This window comes from Nicotiana tomentosiformis, chromosome 1 (assembly GCF_000390325.3).
Source record: "Nicotiana tomentosiformis chromosome 1, ASM39032v3, whole genome shotgun sequence".
NCBI lineage: Eukaryota > Viridiplantae > Streptophyta > Magnoliopsida > Solanales > Solanaceae > Nicotiana > Nicotiana tomentosiformis.
This window is the reverse complement of record NC_090812.1, coordinates 42,336,618-42,358,246: the sequence shown is the minus strand read 5'-3', so window position 1 is coordinate 42,358,246 and position 21,629 is coordinate 42,336,618. Positions and strand designations below refer to the sequence as shown.

Here is a 21,629-nt window from a genome sequence, read left to right as displayed (position 1 = left end):
ATAACCAAGAATAAAGAAATTAAATAGTTGTAACGTTTAGAAACTATACTAATCATTAGCAATCCTTTATGGGAGTAATTAATACAAATACTTGTAATGGGACAATTCAATAACTAAGAACTAAACTTACAAGTGCGTGCTTTAAATTTAACAACTTTTCTAATATGACACAAGTAATAAACTAAATTATTATTATATATATAAAAAGAAAACACAACCGACTAACATCACAGTTGTCGAAATACATTTAAGAACAATTGCAAAACTCAGAACTAAACAGAAAAAATTACGCAGGCAATAAAAATACATGGTCACAAATAGAGGCGAATCCAAATTTTTAACTTTATGGGTTCAACCTTAAAGATCTTAGCATTGAACTCATTATAATATCTACTATTTATTGTAATTTTAATAAAATTTTACATATAAATTTATACTTCGCGTCGAAAGTAGTAATACGCCCCGTCACAAACTGAAAGGCATGTGGTGCTTGTATTCTTAGGTGTACTATATATTAGTTTGAAATATATCAATCTCTAAGATTAACATGTAACATTTCAAGTCAACAAAGGAGTCGTGGCTCAGAGGATTTTCATTAGCGGAATTTGACAACAAAAATAAAATAAAATGAGGGAACCTCAACTAAGATAAATTCAGAGATATGTCCTGTAGACTATCACTAGATACCTCAAGTCTAATATAATAAAACCCATAGGGAAAAAAAGCAAAATATGAATTTTTATGATTCAAATTTATTTAAGATGTTTGAAGAAACCATAGTCAAAGAACAAACAGTTAATTTATCAATTAGCAATAGTTTAATTCTTTTTGGACAAGAGTACTTAATATGTCAATGTCATTGCTCAATCTAACTAATCTGGTAATAGGACATTAATTTTTTACTAGTATGTAGAATATGTATAAAGGAAATAAGAAATTACAGAGCCCAGTAGTTATTTCCAAGATTCCTTGACCAAGACAATACAAAACTAGTCTATAGAAACCATGATTTTGGTAAGGAAAAACATAATGCCTAAGATATATAACATGCTTGTCTTCAAGTACAAGCTGAAGGAAAGCTGAGTGTTTTGTTTCAATTTCAAGTACTAAAAGCTGAGACCAAAGTAATTGGAGAAATGATCGTCATCATCATACAACTAACATAGACCCTATCAACCAGTCAATTCCCCTGTAGACCAATCTTCACAAAACTAGTATTAACAGGAAAATTGGATACAATCTATACAGCTCAGAATGTCGGTAACATCCACCCGACCGTCCAGCCAAGAAGGAAACCTGCACCAACAAGACCCAAACCCAGTGCAAAAACAACTGCATATCTGCTCAAGTCATACTTGGAACGGGCTCGTTTGGCTCGTTTGACCCTAGCAGACTTCTTCCGCGGTCTCTTAGTTTTCTGGGGTACCCATGGCAGCATTACCGGTAATATGGCCGATATCGGCTGGTTTCTGTTGTTTTTAATCTGGAAGTACAGGTTCTCTAATTGCAGTAGCTGGAACCATTGCTTATAGGCAAAAAGTTGTGATGCTTGTCTAAATACCAGCTGCACGACGTGCTCCTTCTCTGCAAAGGCTTGCTTTGCTGCATTTTCAGCTTCCCTTGCACGCGTTTGAGAATGACGAAGTGCTTCTAGTAGTTGGGCCTTGCTTTCGTCATCACTAGATGTGTTCATTTCAGGCAAAAGCTTTTGGCTACTGGTGTCACTGTTTCTCAAACTATGTATAAATAAAAATATCTTTTTAAGAACATCAAACATGCTGAATATACACACTAAGACTAAAGTAATACTATTTGAAAATCAACCCAGAAACATAAAAAAGGGAAAAGCGGGCTATCAGAGTATATGCCCATTAACTTAAGAGGAGTAAATGATACTGCTATCTCTATTTTTTTATTTATTTTTTTAATTGTTTTTTAGTCACTGCTATCTCTACTGATCACTTGGTCCCATGACATAAAACTAGTTGCTAACAAGTTGCAAGCACCAGATTGCCAGCTAAGTAACAACATAATAAATCAATAAACTATCCTTGAAAGAATGAATATCTAATTAGCAGCAAAATCTGGAGTGAAGTGTCAATCTTATCAAAGGAACAGTGCAAAATGAAGTTTCAGTTTTCGTGTTCATTGTGTATGATGTGTGAGACAATCACCATGCCAGCATAAAAAATTGTAATACTTCTTTAAATTAAATAAATCTATCATCTTTTTCTAGGGTTTTCAAACACCGAGATCCCGTCCAGGGGCAGATCTAGGATTTCTAGTACATGGTGCACTACTAAAAAGATGAGGAAAAAATGTATTAAGTGGGAATTGATCCCTCTTCCGCTTGGTGAATAACTTAACCTTCAACCAAGTGCACCATTCAGCATGTTTGGAGCATAGGCGCCAAGAGTTAATATTATAGCAATTTTAGAGAATATGAACATAAAATATCTAATTTTGCGGAGAGACCATGGGTTCACGTTCCCCATATTTTCCCCTGTAACTCCGCCCCTGATCCCGTCTCAGGGTGTTCTTCCTCTTGAAGCAAACATAATATCATTAAGTATATGATATGGCTGGTTAGTCAGCACCAAAAAGCTAAAGGTGAGAATACATGATAGTATGATACAACAACAACAACAACAAAAAAAAAATACCCGGTGAAATCCCACAAGTGGGATCTGGGGAGGGTAGTGTGTACGCAGACCTTACCCTACCCTGGGTGGTAGAGAGGCTATTTCCGATAGACCCTCGGCTCAATGAACGATGAAAAGAAAATGACTCCCAATTTCTCTAAATGACTGAAGTTTTCACCAAAAGGACCAAGCAAGCAAGATAAAAAAAAACTACGAAACCGTATAGGTGCTACCCATTCCCACAATGTAAATTGTGCAATTCATCCTGGAAAAAAAAGGCAAGTTTCTCAAGTGAGTTGCAATAGAAAACCTGCCCTGAAGTATCACTATCAAGACAAGCATATCCACAACGAAATCTAATTAAGTCCTAAGCCGAGAAGAATGCTAGAGACACATATATGGTCAACACGTCAAAAACTTAACCTCATGTATATAAGTTGTATTTAATAATGTATGTATGGGCAGTTGAGCTTTTTCCCACTATTATTAGCATATTTATGAGTATAAGAATGATATACAATACATTAAACAGTGAGGAAATCTAATACACAATACCTTGTTGACTTGCAAGCATGGAGCTGTGAGTGCCCTTCAGCTTCTAATTGAGATGGGCGTTTAAAAGAAACATTGCCCCGTTGATGAATATTCTCACTGTCGCGAGACATATCTCTGGATTTGGGACTCACAGAAGCATCATAAATCTTAGTATCAACATCCACATCGTGATCCCGTTTAACAAAATTGTTCTGTGGCTGGGGAAGATCACAGTTCTCAATAAAATCATGTGATCTCTGCGCAACCAATAAAGCAAGTTCCTCTCTGTCTGCAGTTCGCCACCATGGCTCGGTTTTCTCAACACCAATCCAAGGATACTCCCTATCAAACGAAAGCTCATCAACCTGTTTACACACTGTGAAATCAACCATATCTTTCTTACTTTCTTCATATGGATACCCTGTGTCCTCAAGGTGAAGACCATCCTTGGAAATCTCAGTGAACACATCTATTAGTTCTTTGCTTCCAACTTCCAAGTCACTATTTACATGGCTTGCAGATCTTTTAACCTGATAATCTAGAGATCCACCAACTGTGACTTCATCCATGTAACCACCATCTGCTTCACTCTGATCACAGAACTTGCTATTTTTGGGGGTCGAATCTAAAACTGGACCAATATTCTCCATCTCTGCTTCCTGAGAATCTACAGTTTCACTCACTAAGCCTCTTTGATACCCATAATTAGGTTGAAGATGCAGCCACCATCTTGTATTAGGGGATAAATCACAATATGAAGAGTTCCTGTTAAAGGGCAGGAAACATGTACTAGACGGATTTTGTGCATCAGCACCATTTGCAGGCCCAGTATCAACCTGTTTCGATGAGGGTGACGCTGATGAGCAGCATGCCAACTTTGGAGCTCGTTTGGCATCTTCTTGGACCAAGCAACGATTAGCTGCTCTTTGCCAAGCAGTTCTTGCTTCTGCCACAGCCATTAATAAGCCAGTAATCTGCACATTTTGCTGTCACAGAACAAAATCTATCAGACACTGAAGGAGTCAGGTTTCATGCATCAGACTGGGGACTTGAGTGAAAGGACATTACTACCAAAACCAATCATGAGAAAGTTAATCAAAGTTTTGTACCACATAAAACATTTCCAGGAACACAACTATCAGCAATATCCTCTTGCATTGATCTAATCCGTTCATCTTTTACTCCAAGGAAGTAATTTTGGTAAAAGGTAACGGAAAGCTCAAACACACACTAAAAATTAGGCAAAGAAGAGAAGGAAACACATGAAGAGACTCATTGTCTGAAGTTTTCCTGATGATTAATATGTACAAATAGAGAATTAGTTCCATCAACAAAATCAGGTGAATGAAGAAGCTAATGCCTGTTGTATTCCTATTTGTGCTACACATCACATTTTGGAAGAGAGAAGTAATAATGAAAATAGTTGCCGAAAGACAGCCATACCTAAAAATACAATGGTAAATTGATGCACGCATTAATTAGGCGGCCTTATTGGTATGTTGTGGCTTGAGATGATTTTAAATGGAGGAACATAGTCAATGAGGATTCATATAATCGACCTCGACTTCTTTGAGACAGAGGCGTAGCTGTTGTTGTTGATTAATTAGGCGACCTCACTGTTACAAACAGTCTAAATCTACCACCAAATACTATAAAATAGAGTGGGTTTAAAAGCAAGCAGAACCGCCCTCTCACGCTGACAGATTCTCAAAACAGAACCGCAAGCTCCCTACTTCAAGGTGAAGGCTGAGTAACATCATAATGCAACATCAAAATCGAAGTGCCATTCAAGATGTTTGACCAAAGAATCCAAATTTACCCCAAAATCCCTTTTTAATTTCAGAAATAAGAACATGAATCTTCTGGAAGAATCTTTTTTTCTTTCCCTTTTGAAAAGAATTTCAACCACTAGTTACTTATTCCAAATCATCTCCCTTGGGAACCAACTTACTAGTCTTACTAATAGCAAATACCCCAAAAGAGAGAACTTTACACAACCACATGCACAACAACACCTCCAAATTAGCAAGATCAAATCCAAAACTCATCCCCATTAAAATAATTCATAGTAGATATTAAAGAAACAGAACAGGCGTTAACAAGCAACTAGATATTTCTCACTCTCACAAAGAACTTGAATTAAGCTTGCACAATTAAGAACCAAAAGCATCAGTCAAACAATTTTTAACTCTCAAATCCCATGAAAACCTATACATAATCATTAGCAGCAGATAGCATAACCATACAACAAAAAAAGCTAAGATTTTTAACTCCACCCCCAAAACCAACATGGAAAATAGCAAAAGGAAGGAAAAAACAAGAACACCACAAGCAAATATTTTAATAATAACAAGAAAATTACCAAGCACTTCAAAGTCCAAACATGTTAATTAAAATAAACAATTATGTGCGAACACTTACAGTAAGGCCAGAGAAAAGATCTGAAAACAGTGAAGTATGGATATGCAAGAGACGGTTTATAATCTGGATGAAGTTTCAGTTTTTTGCTTTTTTTTTCTTACTTTGATGTTCAGAGGACACGATTTTCACTCATCTTTTGTCAGAGACAAGAGACCCACCACGCCACCTCTCAGCGCCAGCAGTTTCAGCATCCTTTTCTTCCTTTTTTTTTTGTTTTTCAGTTACTTTTATCATCCGACCTTTTCTCTGTCGGTTTTTGTTTGCAGTTGCACATTCTGCACTGTCGTTTTAGGAGCTTTTCTCCTAAACGACGTCATTAGCATGATAAGTTTTTTCCCCTTCATATTTTCTTCAGAAAAATAGAAATTTTGTATAATTCATATGTAAGTACACTATTTTTAGCTTATACGCCTCAAAATTCCTCCCCTCCCCCACCCCCCCACCCCCACCCCCTCCTTTTCTGTTAGTTTGTTGTGCTAAGAAAGAGACCTGTGGTTAAATTAAAAACGTCATGTTTTGCTAATCGGTCAAAAGTACATTTGAATTTGAAGGGAAGGAAAAAAAGAAGATAATTGTGTACAAAGGCGATTATACAAGCTGCTGCTTTTGCGGTATCTTTACGAGTACAATTTTCATTATATATGAGTAAATATTTGACACATATGAACTAGTGAAAATTATGTTCTGCTTAGAATTGTATACTCCTTCCGTTCAACTTATATGGCTAGTCTAACTGAGCATTGCGTTTATTAAAAAAAAAATTATGATCTTATTATAGTATTTGTATGATTATAATATATTTGAAACTTATGGTCTTCACATAATAAATTTTCTTATAAAGAATAAAATAAAATATTGAAATAAATATTTTCAAAATTTTATATAAATGAACTAATAAAGAAATACAACCATAAAGATGAATGGAGTGGTATATATAATAGTAAAAAGCAATATTAGTATAATACAAATTATCTTGCTGACTCGATGAATAGATAAGTAGAAGATTAGTGGGTCCGAGCAGTGATGAATAAAGAATTAGAGATAAGGGACTTCTATTTCTAATAATTGGGATTTTTATTTTCCTTTTGTAGTGTCATCAGTATATTTTGCTTCAGCTTTCAAGGCGTTGGTGGATCTTTGTTTCTTGATATTTTTATGATAATGATTAAATACCCTACGCATACTATTAAAAATGTGGTACGGTCTCTTTTTGTCTATATTTTTATTAATGTGTTACTTATGTAATCATGAGCCGATGGTCTATTTGAAACAACCTCACTATACTCACAAGTTAGGAATAAGTTTTGCGTACACACTAACTTCCCCAAATCTCACGGTGTGGAATAACACTAGGTATATTGTTGTTGTATACTATTGAAAATGACTCCACAAGAGATCTCACGTTGCAAGAAATCTGTTATTTTCATATGTGGTTTTTATTTTTTATTTTTATTTTTTTTCCAGTAGAGAGGTATAGCGTGGTCCACTGTTCTTATTGCTCACAAAAGACAATTGTACAAGACATCGAATTCAATGAAGAGAATAGTAGTGGTCAAGAAGTTACTAAATTTAAATCCTTCATGTTACTGTTGGAATGAACTTTTTTTTTTTCCAACAAACAATTTTACTATATTATATAATAATAGCTCTCAAAGAGTCAAAGGATATAAAAATATGATTAAAAAAATAACCTAATAGTAAGTCCTCTAGATACAAAAAAATTATACAAAAAAATTATACAAAACTGAATTAATCAATAGTTAATTGATGTACCTTATGATTTGAATAATAATTTCTGTATTTAATCAACGAATATTTGAAATTCTTTGATCTGATTAATTCAAATTATATTGCATAAAAGCCATTAAAGGAGAAACGCTCTTTATCAAATTTTATTTTATTTTATTTTTTAAAGCTCAAAACGAAGACCTTTAATTAAAGTAATTCATTATACGCCTATCAGTGGTTCAAAGGAACAATCTAGCAGCTATTCTATTTTGCTTTCCCTCCGCGCGCACACAAAAAAAAAAAATTGAAAGAAAAAAAAAGAGCTCCTTTCCTTCAATCATTCTCAGGATTAGGCTTTAATTAACTCTTGATTACATTAATCTGGAGAGGCCAAACTTCAACTACTCCTCTCGGCTTTTCCTAAGAAGGAATTAATAATTAAGAAATTCAGACGAAATGAAGAATCTTGTTGTCTTTAAATAACTCATCACTTCACATCATAGACATATCTTAAGTTTATAATAATTTATCCACTCACACATTAAACCTTCAAAATTAGCTAGGTGAAATCGGAAGCCTCTTAGCAAATTTTTAAAAATTACATTTTTTTTTATATTACTAATCAATTAACTAAGCCTCACTTCTGAATTAGTTAAGATAACTATAATCGTCTATTTCCATTTCACCTTATTCCTCTACAAATCTAAGATAATTTTTATTCGGGAAAAGGTCCAATTTTATCCTTCTATTTTCGAATATTGTCTACATCAATCCTCCGTTATACTATTCGACCAAATTTATCCCTAAGGTTATATTATCCAGCCAAATTTATCATTACCATCAGCAAACTTTTAAAATTACCCCTCAGTCTGTCAGGTGATCCAAAATTTTTCAAATCATTTTAATTACGTCACTATTCTTCTTGATTCACTATTTTCGAAATAGTTGGCATTTACTTGCTTTCTTAATTAGAAAAAAAAATAAAAGAAAGAAATATTAAAATAATACAATGGTTAGTAAACAAAGTATAGTAAATTGAAGAATCTAAATTAGGTAGTTTATCTAAATTCCAAAAGTATTTTCAACACCGCAACTTTAATGAATTCGTTGCACCAAAAGTATGGAGACTTTGTAAGTGTTAATGATATAAGTTGAATTTCGTTGGATACTTTACATTGTCGAATTCAACTTTGTTTTAATCAAGTGCCTACGCATTGTGCACTCTTAAGTTAGTCGATCAAATTCTATACTAACCGGACAATAACAAAATATATTCGAATATACATGTACATACATGATGAGCAACTGCATATAATACATAATAAATAAACCTACTGAATTCTACGGTGTGAATATGATTGAAAAATAAATAAAATTTAAACCAATGCACACCATTATCACAAGAAGAGAAGTGGGTGTAATGGTAATTAAAAATATTCATGAATAATTTGTATAGTGTAGTACCTTTAGCATTTACATCAATATTAATTTCTGAAAATAGGGAGCAATAATAACAATAAGTGATTTAAACAAAAGGGATTTGAGAGATTTTGGATTATCTAACAGATCAAGGGGTAATTTTTAAAAATTTGCTGATGGTAGAGGTAAATTTGGCCAGATTGAATAATGATAAGGGTAAATTTGCCCGGATAATATAATGGAAGTTATATGTAGACAATATTCGAAAGTAAAGGGGTATATTTGACCCTTTTCCCTTTTTATTCTATCTTCTAATCTACCACAACTTCCATTTTTTCCATTTTAATTGAAACTCGAAATAAACTAGACTTCGCGAAACTCACATAGTACAACTTCTCCTTAAACTAGTTACCGCCCAGGCCCGACAACCATAGTGAAAGGCAAAATTTTTATGTGGCACCCAATTTTGCATCATCCGTTGAATTTATATCCACTTTTTAGAAAAAGTTTAACTGATACCTAATTTTTAGATAACTTCGGATATATATATACTTTTCTCTTTTTCTTTAATTTTGTTTTCTTCTTCTTTTTAGTTGCAAAATGGGTTTGTTAAATTTATTGTTGTTTCGATAGTTTGATGATCGAGATTTGTTATTTATGATATTTGAAAGTTATGTTTCAAATTTGAGCTCATTTAAAGTAGATTTGGGCATTGAATCGTGTATTGAATTGTTGAAAATCAAAAAACAAGTTTATGTTTCAGAATTTAAGATTCGAAATCTGAAGTTGCATTCAATAGAGTGAACTACTCAAGATTGGAATTTTTGAAGTTGCGTCACCCCAAGAGAAAGGTGGGGAGTTCTTGGAGGGAGGGAGCCGAGGGTTTATCGGAAACAGCCTCTCTACCCCAGGGTAGGGGTAAGATCTGCGTACACACTACCCTTCCCAGACCCTACTAGTGGGATTATACTGAGTTGTTGTTGTTGCATTCAATAAAGCGAACTACATAAGATTTTTCTGAAGTTGCATTTGAAAGATAAAAGAACTTCAGGTTTGATTTCTGAATTAGCATTAAAGAGATTGAACTACTTCAAATCCAAGCGGATAATTGACTCAAACTTCAAATAATATTTATTCATATTTTCAAATATTGCATATATGGAATTCTCATTAATTAGTGATCATTTACTATATATAGCTTTACGACAACTCTCTATAATATAATCAAACCTTATCATAAACTCATAAATATTGCTAATATTTAGTTTGTATTGTTGTCTAATTTTATTTAACTTAAATACATATTGGAAGGTTAAATAATGTTGGCCTAATACATACTCTGCCCCCTTAACTTGTATGCAAATTCCTTTGACACACTGCGGTTTTACGCGTAATATTCTCGCCAATTCCTTTTCAATCAAATTAATTTTATTCATAAGGAAGTTTCTCCGCAATTCAAAAAAGAGTAGTTTTTGTTTTATATTTTTTATAAATAAACTTCTCAATTATTGAAGAATTACTTTTCATAAAATAAATTGGTATACGTTTATATTATGCTAAATAAGAGAAAATTACCATTTGTTGAAAATTACACCCACAGCTTATGGAAACTTGTATAGTAGTACTTAGTTACTTCAAAAATAAGAAAACTATGTGTATGCCCATAGGAATCCGCCAAAAACGTGGAAGAAAGTTGTAGGGGTAACTTAGCTAATAAATTGTGTTGTACAAGTTTGACACCAACAAGTTTAGGTACCTCTCAATCTCATCATCAACACATTCATTATCTTATTGGTAATTAAGCCTCATCATTACAAAATTAGACTTTTCTGAATTAGTGTTCCAAGTGCCAGTCACAGGTTCTAGTTTCCTACTATACGTTTATTATGCTGACTTGAAAATAAGATTTTACATTTTTGTGACTGCTAATTGGAAAAGACTTTGTAAAGGTGAAAATAAATAAAAGTTAGTGCTTGACTCAACGTAATTTGTCTTATTTGCTGTTGATTGCTGCTCAAGTCAATTGGAAGGTTGTCCATTTGATCTCTGAATCATCCCTTTTTACATGTTCTTTTAGCACAATAAGTTACTATTCCCATTTCCCTGGCAACCTGGGTAAAAATAATACTACTAAATGTCTTTATTAGCAATTGTTTACCCGAAAAATCGGATAACGTTGAATTTATGTATAGTTCTAAGGGTAAGTAGATTCCTTTGATCTGAAGATAACAATACACGTATTTATGGTGCAAAATAGAAAATGATGAACAAAGATACTTAGTGAGCTTTAGAAAGATAAACACAATGAATTCTTAATCCCAGGGAAGATGTCTTCTATTACAATCTATCTTGCCTTTTATAGCCAAGGATCACTACTTTATCTATAGCAACATAATGGAATAATATTACTAGTGGAGGACCCATGATGGTGTGTCTCCTCCTTAATTCCCGCCAAGATTCTCTCCTTTGGTGCGGTTGTAACAGCTTTTTGTCTGTGAGCTCGATACCGACTCGAGCTCGGTGTCGGATCGGAACCTCGGCCTTGGTTTCGAGCTTGGTGATCACTTTCGGGCATCGATCTTCAGGACCTGTATCGGTCGATGTTACCTCGGTCGATTCGGACGCCCTGAGCTCGACGCCCCCATCTCAGAATTCGTTCGGGTTCTCCATGAAGATACCCCTTGACTGAAATGCCATCCTCGATCGATCTTCATGATCGAGGATCGATTTTAACCGTATACAGATAGCCCCCTCGTTTCTTGGCAAGGATATGACGAGAAACGATGTGATTTCCCTAAGGTTCGACCGAATCAATGATGACGTTTCTATCGACTTTGACTATGACGTGCGTGATAACTGTCCCATCGATTTGGTTTTATCGAGGCATTTAATGTGTGTCAGTCGGTGGTCGGCCACCGCTAGAAACGAATCGCCATGCCTTATAAATAGTTTTCCCATATAATGTTTTCCACTTTTGTGCTTCCTCATTTCCCAAATTCCCTTTGATTATTTTCTCTATTTTGTTGCTTTAGTGCTGCTTATACCAGAGTTTTGGTGTTGTCCCCTCTTTCACCTTCCTTTGCGACTTTTTCTTCTCATATTGATGGCGAAAACTTCAAAAATCGTACCTCACAAGGAGAAAACTTCCTCCTCACGGCCGTGTGACGATAAGGCGCCGACGGAGTCGTCCGTTCAAGATTATATTCCCGGCCCGTGTATTTTAAAAATTGATTTTAGGGTGGAGAACCCTTCGTCCGTTCCGGGTCGGTGTGAGCACGTATCGATGTATACGTGCTCTATAGCGGAGGTTCACCTCGAGGCCGTCAGAAAAGACTGCGGCTGGAGTTCTGAGGTTGTGTTACAAATCCCATCCTCCGATGAGAGCGTCACTACCTACGTGGAGGGATTTTTAAGTGTTTACACCTATCCCTTTACGTTGGGAGCTGTCGATCCCGTGATTTTTGATTTTTGCAGGAGATATCAGGTCACCCTCGGCCAAATTCATCCTTCCTTATGGCGTATAGTCATCTTATTGCGTTTCTTCTCTATCAAAGCCGGAGGGTTGGATTTTTCTCTGAACCACCTTATACGACTGTATCGGCCTCAGATTTATCGTGGACTAATTAGGCTACATCGTCGAGCATCAAAGGCTTTGATGTCGAGCATCAATGAAGATAAGGATCGAGGTTGGATGGGTCGATATATTCGAGTGAGGACTCGTGATCTTATCCCGGAGGAAAAGATGCCGTTTCCTGAAAAATGGAATTTCGACCGTAAGTGATTCATGTTTGCTTTTCGTGTCTTTTTTCGTATTTGTTAATATTATTTTCTAATGTCCAGCTGCACCTTGGATGCCACAAGCTGTGCCTGATCTCGAGGATTGGGTTCGAAAGTTAGCCTCGACTTCATCCTATGCCGAGCGCGCTTGGCGTGATTTGGCTAAAGGTAGATGGGAGGCCAAGAATCATGGTGAGGTATGGTTCCTGTTTCCCTCGAGGTACATTCTGTGTTCATTTCGTTATCGATTCTTCCTTTGTATATAGGTGTAACTAGGGATGCCGTTTTAAGGCCTTCGAGCGGTGATGAAGGAAACAAGTCCCCGGTCCTGGAACAGGGAAAAGAAAAGAAATGAAGGGCTTCCTCTCGGCGGAGGACCCTAAGCCCAAAACTCGAAAGGTGAGGAGAAAAATCATTGCCCTTTCGATCGACTCGGTCCAACGACTGATGGAGGAAGAAGAAGAAGAAGATAGCTCCTCGGCTTTGGTAGTCCGACCTACGGAGGCAGTCGAGGTTGCTAGAGCTGCTGAGCCGATGGCGGTCGTGCCCATCGGGGTTGGTTCTGAAGACCTAAATCTCGATCGGAGTACTCCGAGTGATTTGCTCGGGGCAATGGCAATGGGTCATTCACCTTCTCTTCCGTCTTTTTCTGAGGAGGCGTTGAAGGAGGCTCGAGAGCTGAAGACTCCCAATATTGGTGCTGGCTCAGGTGCAGCGGATCCTTTTAAGGATTGTTTTACTGGTGTTGATGACAGTTCCGATATCGGTGATGCTTCTCTTTTGTTAGAGGAAGCTCAGCGTTTTATTACTCGGGTAATGATTCTTCCATCCTTGGCTTCATTGTTCTTTTCCATACTTGACGGTTCCGATATCGGTGATCCTTCTTTGTTTTATTGGTGTTGATGACAGTTTCTAACTATGCAGGCCATCGGTAGGTTTCGAGTTGATCTTAGCCAGTGTGAGGCCGAACTCCGGAAGGTCCTAGGTGAAAGAGATGACCTTCGGCTTCTTTGTAGCAAAAAGGAGGAGGCTATAAAGGATCTTCAAGCGGATTTGGCTAAGGTTCGTGAAGAAAGGGTCGAGCTCGATCAGCAGGTGAGCCTCGTTCTGTTAAAGTATGGATTCGACTCGACTGTGGAAGTTAACCCTCCGTTGTCTCAGTTGCAGCAAAAGATCGAGAAGATCGGGCTACTTCGAGAGGAGGTCGCTCAAATCTGGGCTGAATGCAACCAGTGGAAGGAGACTATTGACCGCCTGGCAGCGGAGAAAGAAACCATCTTAACAAAGTTATTATCAGTCGATGTTCAGCTTCGAAACGTCAAGCAAAAGGTATCGGTTCAGGCTAAGAAAATCGATGAGCTTGAGATACGACTTGCTGAGGCTAAGGCGGAGGTTGAGTCGTCGAAAGTTTTGGCGGATAAGTCTATTACTGTATATCGAGCTGATGCTGAGGCCGCTCAGGTGGAGGCCCGGGAAGCGGCGAAGATTGCCGATGCTCGAGCTCATTGGGTTGCCGAACTTGTTAAGTGTAGATCTCGGAGGGAGACCCTCGAGGAGATACATGCTCGAGGTTTCGACCTTACCGAAGAGGTAAGAAAGGCAAAAGAGCTTGAAGCGGAAGCTGAAGCCTTGGCTTCTGATGATGATGATGATGATAACGATGATGGTAGCAAAAGCGGGTCCGAGGGTGGGGAAGACCCCGGCCTAGAAGCTTAGAGTCTAATTCTCCATATCTGTAAATTAATTAAGTAGGCAATTTTGTATATATATAACAAGGTCAATTTTGATCGATCAGATTTGGAGTGACGTTTTGCTTGTTGAGTTGATGATAATGTGGTGGTTAACATAAACTCTGAGTAAACGTAGCTTTTTCAATGTTTCAAACTCGATTGGGTCTTTGTTCGAACTCGGCAACCCGTAGGCTTTAACATTTGAGTGTTTATTTCGAACTCGATATAGAAGTAGCCCGTGGGCTTAATATTCGAGTGTTTATTTTGAACTCGAGATAATGTGGTAGCCCGTAGGCTTAATATTCGAGTGATTATTTCGAACTCGATGTTGAAGTAGCCCGTAGGCTCAACGGTCGACTGAGTATTTCAAACTTGATATAGAAGTAGCTCGTAGGCTTAATATTCGAGTGTTTATTTTGAACTCGAGATAATGTGGTAGCCCGTAGGCTTAATATTCGAGTGATTGTTAATTCTGGTTGCATAATAAATCTCAAGTCATTGTACATATATTTTGGGGCAATCTATATTAGCATGGTTCATTTTGACCATTTTGGCTCTTATAATTTTTCCTCAATTGTTGTGAGAAGACTTTGTTGCATCTGAACTCGATGTATTTGAGGGCCTGGTGCCCCCCCCGGTATTCGAGGCCGTTCGGGCTAAGGGTCGAAAGCCTCGGATACTGTTTTAAAAGCGCAGCACGATCGATGGTTGCCTCATTAAAAACGTTGCCGCAAAAACCCATTTGGAAAAAAACCGGTCTAAGGAAAAAAGAGTGCAACACGTGCTTTTGAGTAAAAGAATACTTCTGTTCTTTGTTCGAACTTCTGTACGGGACAGTTGAATTAATTATTTTGGAAAGGTTGGACCTTAGCAGTAGTACCGTTTTAGATGTGATACATTCCAACTACTTGATAGCTGTTTGCCATTTATGATGCCGAGCCTGTACGATCCTTTCCCAAAGTTCTCGAGCACCTGGTACGGTCTTTCCCAATTTGGTCCTAGTTTTCCTTCATTTGGATTCCGAGTATTGATGGTGACTTTCCTTAACACCAAGTCCCCTGGCTTGAAGTGGCGAAGTTTAGTTCTTCGATTGTAATACCTTTTGATTCGTTATTTTTGTGCGGCCAACCGGATGAGGACAGCTTCTCGTCCTTCGTCCGATAATTCAAGGCTGGTGTTCATAGCCTCGTTATTTGATTCTTCCATCATGAATCGAAATCTGGGACTAGGCTCTCTGACTTCGATTGGTATCAATGCCTCGGAGCCATATACTAAGGAGAATAGGGTCGCCCCTGTACTGGACTTCGATGTTGTTCGGTATGCCCAAAGGACTTCGGGAAGGATTTCTCTCCATTTTCCCTTAGCGTCATTCAATCTCTTCTTCAGATTTTGAAGAATAGTTTTGTTTGTTGATTCGGCTTGTCCGTTTCCGCTGGGGTGGTACGGGGTTGCTAGTATCCTTCTTATTTTGTGGTCTTCGAAGAATTTTGTGATTTTGTTGCTAATGAATTGCTTCCCATTATCACATACTATTTCGGATGGTATCCCGAATCGGCATATGATATGATCCCACAAAAAGTCGATAACCTCTTTTTCTCTCACTTTCTCTAACGCCTGCGCTTCAACCCATTTAGAAAAATAGTCAGTCATAAACAAAATAAATCTGGCTTTACCTGGGGTCGATGGTAGGGGCCGACGATGTCCATTCCCCATTTCATGAATGGCCATGGGGATAGGATCGAGTGAACTTGTTCTCTGGGCTGATGGATCATTGGAGCAAACCTTTGACATTTATCGCATTTACGAACAAATTCTTTTGCGTCTTTGCCCATATCGATCCAATAATACCCTGCTCTGATCACTTTTCGAACTAACATGTCGGCACCGGAGTGATTGCCACAAGTGCCCTCGTGTACTTCCTGGAGGATGTAATTGGTATCTCCTGGCCCTATGCATACCGCCATCGGTCCATCGAATGTTCTTCGATATAACGTTCCGTCCGCAGTCAAAGTAAATCGAGCAGCTTTAGTTCGAAGGGTCCTGGACTCTTTGTGGTCTGAAGGGAGCTTTCCGTTTTTAAGTATTCAATATACTTGTTTCTCCAATCCCAGGTTAAGCTAGTAGAATTTATTTCAGCGTGCCCTTCTTCGTTTATAGATCTTGAAAGTTGAACGACAGTTTCCGAGTTCAAATCATTCACCTCGACCAATGATCCCAAATTAGCAAGCGCATCGGCCTCGTTATTCTGTTCTCGTGGAACATCTCGTAGACTCCATTGTTTGAAATGGTTCAAAGTGATAAGCAGTTTGTCCAAATATCTTTGCATTCTGCCTTCTCGGACTTCGAAGGTTTTGTTTACTTGACTCACCACCAGCAAAGAGTCGCAATTGGCCTCAACGACCTCCGCTCCCAAATTTTTAGCTAGCTCGAGACCTTCCTCTTCTCGAACCAGGACACTGCTTATGGCGACTTCTGATACTGCCAAGTACAAGTAAAGTTTTTCGTCGATTTTTGGAGTGTGCAACAGTGGTGGGTTCGATAGATATCGTTTCATTTCTTGTAACGCTAGTTGGTATTTCGGTGTCCAAGCGAAGTCGTTCTTCTTTTTGAGTAGAGAGAAAAATTTGTGGCTTCGATCTGATGATCTCAAAATGAATCGGCCTAAGGCTGCTATTCTTCCTATTAACCTTTGTACAGCTTTCACGCTGTTCACGATGGTGATGTCTTCAATGGCCTTGATTTTGTCTGGGTTAATCTCGATTCCCCGATTTGACACCATGAAGCCGAGGAACTTACCCGAGCCGACTCCGAAAGCACATTTTTTGGGGTTAAGCCTCATGTTGTATTTTCTCAGAATATCGAATGTTTCCTGCAAATGGGTCAAATGGTCCTCTGCGTGCAGGGACTTGACTAGCATGTCATCAATATAGACTTCCATTGATTTACCTATTTGTTCTTCGAACATTCTATTTACTAGGCGTTGATAAGTAGCTCCTGCATTTTTTAGCCCGAAGGGCATTACGTTATAACAATATGTTCCATATCTGGTCACAAACGAAGTATTTTCCTAGTCTTCCCGGTTCATCTGGATTTGATTATACCCGGAATAGGCATCGAGAAAAGTAAGGATCTTGTGGCCGGCCGTGGCATCGATCAAGTGATCGATGTTGGGCAGTGGATAAGAATCTTTGGGGCATGCTTTGTTCAAGTCCTTGTAGTCTATACACATTCTAAGTTTGTTTCCCTTTTTAGGCACTACGACCACATTGGACAACCATTCGGGGTATTTTACCTCTCTAATGGATCCTATTTTGAGCAGTTTAGTTACCTCATCTTTTATGAATGCGTGCTTCACCTCCGATTGGGGTCTTCTTTTTTGCTTCACCGGTCTAAATCTAGGGGACACACTTAGTCGATGTGTCGTTATGTCCGGCGGGATTCCTGTTATATCTAAATGGGACCAAGCAAAGCAATCGATGTTATCGATAAGAAATTGAATGATTTTCTTCCTGAGTTAGGGGCTCAAACCCCTTCCCAGGTATACCTTTCGTTCGGGCCAGTGTTTGATCAAAATGATTTGCTCCAATTCCTCAATAGTTGATTTGGTGGCATCGGAGTCATCGGGGGTCACGAAGGATCGAGGGATCCACTGATCATTATCTTCTTCGATGCTCTGCTTATCTGGCTGGGTCGAGGCTGATGTCTTTGGTTGCTATTTGGCGTTCCGGTCTTCGACTGTGCCTCCTTTTGAACCCGATCCATTCATCGGCGAAGACGAAGATGTTGGTTTTGCTTCCTCGACGGAGAACATTTCCTTTGTGGCTGGTTGTTCTCCGTACACTATTTTGACACATGTCGGTGTTGGGAATTTGAGGACCTGGTGTAGGGTCGAAGGTACAGCTCTCATGTTGTGGATCCACAGCCTTCCGAAAAGGGCGTTATATCTCGTATCGCCTTCGATCACATGAAACTTTGTTTCCTGAATTGTTCCGACGACGTTTATCGGTAGGGTTATCTCGCCTTTGGTGGTTTCGCATGCCATATTGAATCCGTTTAAAACCAAAGTTGCAGATACGACCCGGTTTTGTAGGCCGAGCTATTTTACGACTTTCGATCTGATGATATTGGCCGAGCTACCTGGATCAATTAACACACGCTTAATTTTAATTTTATTCATGAGTATGGATATTACCAGTGCATCGTTATGGGGTTGGATGATTCCCTCTGCATCATCATCATTGAACGATAAAGTCCCCGAGGGAGTGTAATCTTGAATTCGAGATCGCTTTTCCCTCACAATCGACGTTTTAGTGCGTTTGAGCATAGGTCCCTGAGGGGTATCGACGCCGCCGATGATCATGTGAATGATGTGCTGTGGTTCTTCTTCTTCGTTTTGCTTACCGAAGTCCTTGTTTTTAAAATGGTTCTTCGCCCTATCACTCAAAAATTCCCTAAGGTGCCCTTTGTTGAACAAGCGGGCTACTTCCTCTCTTAATTGTCTGCATTCTTCCGTTTTGTGACCATGGGTGCCATGATACTCGCATATTTGATTGGGATTTCTTTGGGCTGGATCGGTCTGCATGGGTCGAGGCCATCTGGTATCTTTGATGCGTCCGATAGCCGATACGATGACGGATGCATCGATGTTGAAGTTATATTCCGATAATCGAGGAACTTTTATAGGATCATCATATTTATCAAAGCCTCTCTTGCTCATAAGTCCCCGGGAATTTTGCCCCCGATCATACCTGCGGTTATTCCTAACTGTCTCATGTGCCGAACCGTGGTTCACCCGATCTGTGACGTACGGCTGGTATCGGTCTCTGTTTGATCTCTGTTGGTTTCCTTCAGAATTTTAGTGGTTGCGCGGTTATGACGCGTGGGTTCATACGGAAATCCCAATTGATCATCTTCGACCCTGATTTTTGATTGATACCGATTGTGTATATCCACTCAAGTTATTGCAGGGTATTCGATCAAGCTTTGTTTCAGCCGATGTGATGCTGTCGAACTCAGTCCGTTCAACCCTTAGGTGAAAGCTTGTACGGCCCAGTCGTCTGTGACTGGTGGCAAATCCATGCGTTCCATTTGAAACCGGGATACGAATTCCCTAAGTATTTCGTCACCCCTTTGTTTTACTTTGAATAGATCCGATTTTCTCGTTGCGACCTTTATGGCACCAGCATGTGCTTTTACGAACGAATCTGCTAACATGGCAAAAGAATCGATAGAATTTGGTGGCAAGTTGTGATACCAGATCATTGCACCTTTTGCGAGGGTCTCTCCGAACTTTTTCAATAATACGAACTCGATCTCATCGTCTTCCAAATCGTTGCCTTTGATGGCATATGTATAGGAGGTGAGATGTTCGTTAGGATCGGTCGTACCGTTATATTTGGGAATTACGTACATACGGAACTTTTTTGGGATCGGTTTCGGGGTCGCGCTCGATGGAAAAGGCTTTTGTATGAATTTCTTCGAATCCAGCCCTTTCATCATGGGCGGAGCCCCCGGGATGATCGATCCTAGCATCATATGTTTCGAATTTTTTGTCGTTGTCTTTGACTCGTTTTGTGAGTTCCTCAAGCAATTTAGCAATTTCAGGAGCGGTTCCTGATTCTCGCTCGTTCGATTTCACTGTGTCGGGCTCCGTTCTGGGGGTTACTTCTCGAAGAAGTGGATTGGAGTTTGGATTACTTTGCATATGAGTTTGGCTCTGCAACTGAGCTATCGCTACTTGTTAGGCTTGTAGCATTTCGAAAATCATACGCAAGCTGATCCCGATTTTCCCCGTGCTATGGGTGTCTCGAACTATGGGTCGAGCGCCACTCGAACGCTTCTTTCCTGCTCGGAACGCTGATTCGCTTCTAGAGCTATTCGTGAATTGATATCTACTGGTACTTCGGCTCGAATTTCGGGTTCCTCGATTCGAGCCTCGTTGTCGTTGTTGGGTAGCCTTTCGGCCATGGGCACCAAGTTGTTGGTTTCATCTTGAAGGCCGGCTTCGAGGTCGATTGGCAGAGCCATTGTTGGTATGAAGTTGTAAGCTGGAGTGTACTGTATATTTGTATCAAATAATCCCTTGTTATCCTTAGCCCCACGGTGGACGCCAAACTGTTTACCCGAAAAATCGGATAACGTTGAATTTATGTATGGTTCTAAGGGTAAGTAGATTCTTTTGATCTGAAGATAACAATACACGTATTTATGGTGCAAAATAGAAAATGATGAACAAAGATACTTAGTGAGCTTTAAAAAGATAAACACAATGAATTCTTAATCCCAGGGAAGATGTCTTCTATTATAATCTATCTTGCCTTTTATAGCCAAGGATCACTACTTTATCTATAGCAACATAATGGAATAATATTACTAGTGGAGGACCCATGATGGTGTGTCTCCTCCTTAATTCCTGCCAAGATTCTCTCCTTTGGTGCGGTTGTAACAGCTTTTTGTCTGTGAGCTCGATACCGACTCGAGCTCGGTGTCGGATCGGAACCTCGGCCTTGGTTTCGAGCTTGGTGATCACTTTCGGGCATCGATCTTCGGGACCTGTATCGGTCGATGTTACCTCGGTCGATTCGGACGCCCCGAGCTCGACGCCCCCATCTCGGAATTCGTTCGGGTTCTCCATGAAGATACCCCTTGACTGAAATGCCATCCTCGATCGATCTTCATGATCGAGGATCGGTTTTAACCGTATACAGCAATAGAAACAACAAAAAAGAAACGAATTAAATTTTCTTTAGCTCATTTTAAGTATTAAGTATTAACCTACAACCTAGACGTATTACCATAGAGACATTAGACTACAGGTCGAGAGTCCACTGGTTGGGAACCTGTCAAATCTGGTTGGTGGATTTACGACTCTGAAACCCCTGACTCAAAGGAAAAAATCCCGCAATTTTTAAAAGAAAGGCTAGGTTTGACTCTGTTAGATCATTTTTCTAGTTTATAGATTCGTACTCAGGCAAATCACAAGCCAATTGACCAGAGTTTTGATTGAGAAATGAATGATATAAGGAGTCCGGAACAAAAATATTACTCCATAAATTTTTATTCAAAAGACAAAAATAGGTGAAAAAAGTGTTGAACACCATATTATGTATAATACATCTAAAACATGTGCGGTACATTAACAATCAGTTATCCCGTTAAGGTATAACGCATGTAATATATATGCTATACTCAGTATTTACAGCTATAATAATTGACTACATAGCACATCAATTATATGCGCTATGTATAAATATACCCTCAACCCCTATCTTCAAAATCTTTTTCTTCATCTTCCCAAGAAATTTCAAGTATCTTTCTTTTCTTTTAAATACCCACAAACCACATTGCTTTTTCTTTACACTTCCATTCTTGATTCTTC

General features: G+C 38.7%; 1 protein-coding gene across 2 annotated transcripts; it reads right to left on the bottom strand.

Moving 5' to 3' along the window:
- Positions 1-1,009: 1,009 nt before the first annotated feature.
- Positions 1,010-5,852, bottom strand: LOC104087700 (uncharacterized). 2 transcript variants are annotated; one of them, XM_009592248.4, is made up of 3 exons: positions 5,699-5,852; positions 3,198-4,162; positions 1,010-1,736 (listed from the first exon to the last, which is right to left on the bottom strand). In XM_009592248.4, exons 2-3 carry the CDS (start codon positions 4,133-4,135, stop codon positions 1,250-1,252), a joined length of 1,425 nt encoding a protein of 474 aa, XP_009590543.1. In that variant the 5' UTR covers positions 4,136-4,162; positions 5,699-5,852; the 3' UTR covers positions 1,010-1,249. The 2 variants fall into 2 exon arrangements, with proteins under 2 accessions (XP_009590543.1, XP_009590542.1); XM_009592247.4 differs by having other exon boundaries at positions 5,598-5,825.
- Between the last annotated feature and the right edge of the window lie 15,777 nt (positions 5,853-21,629).

Bases quoted from the DNA above. Each gene is read 5' to 3' on its own strand.
- LOC104087700 (XM_009592248.4), bottom strand. From the start codon at position 4,135: ATGGCTGTGGCAGAAGCAAGAACTGCTTGGCAAAGAGCAGCTAATCGT. The intron at 1,737-3,197 runs GTATTGTGTATT...ATTTATACATAG, and splicing joins CATGCTTGCAAGTCAACAAG to TTTGAGAAACAGTGACACCA.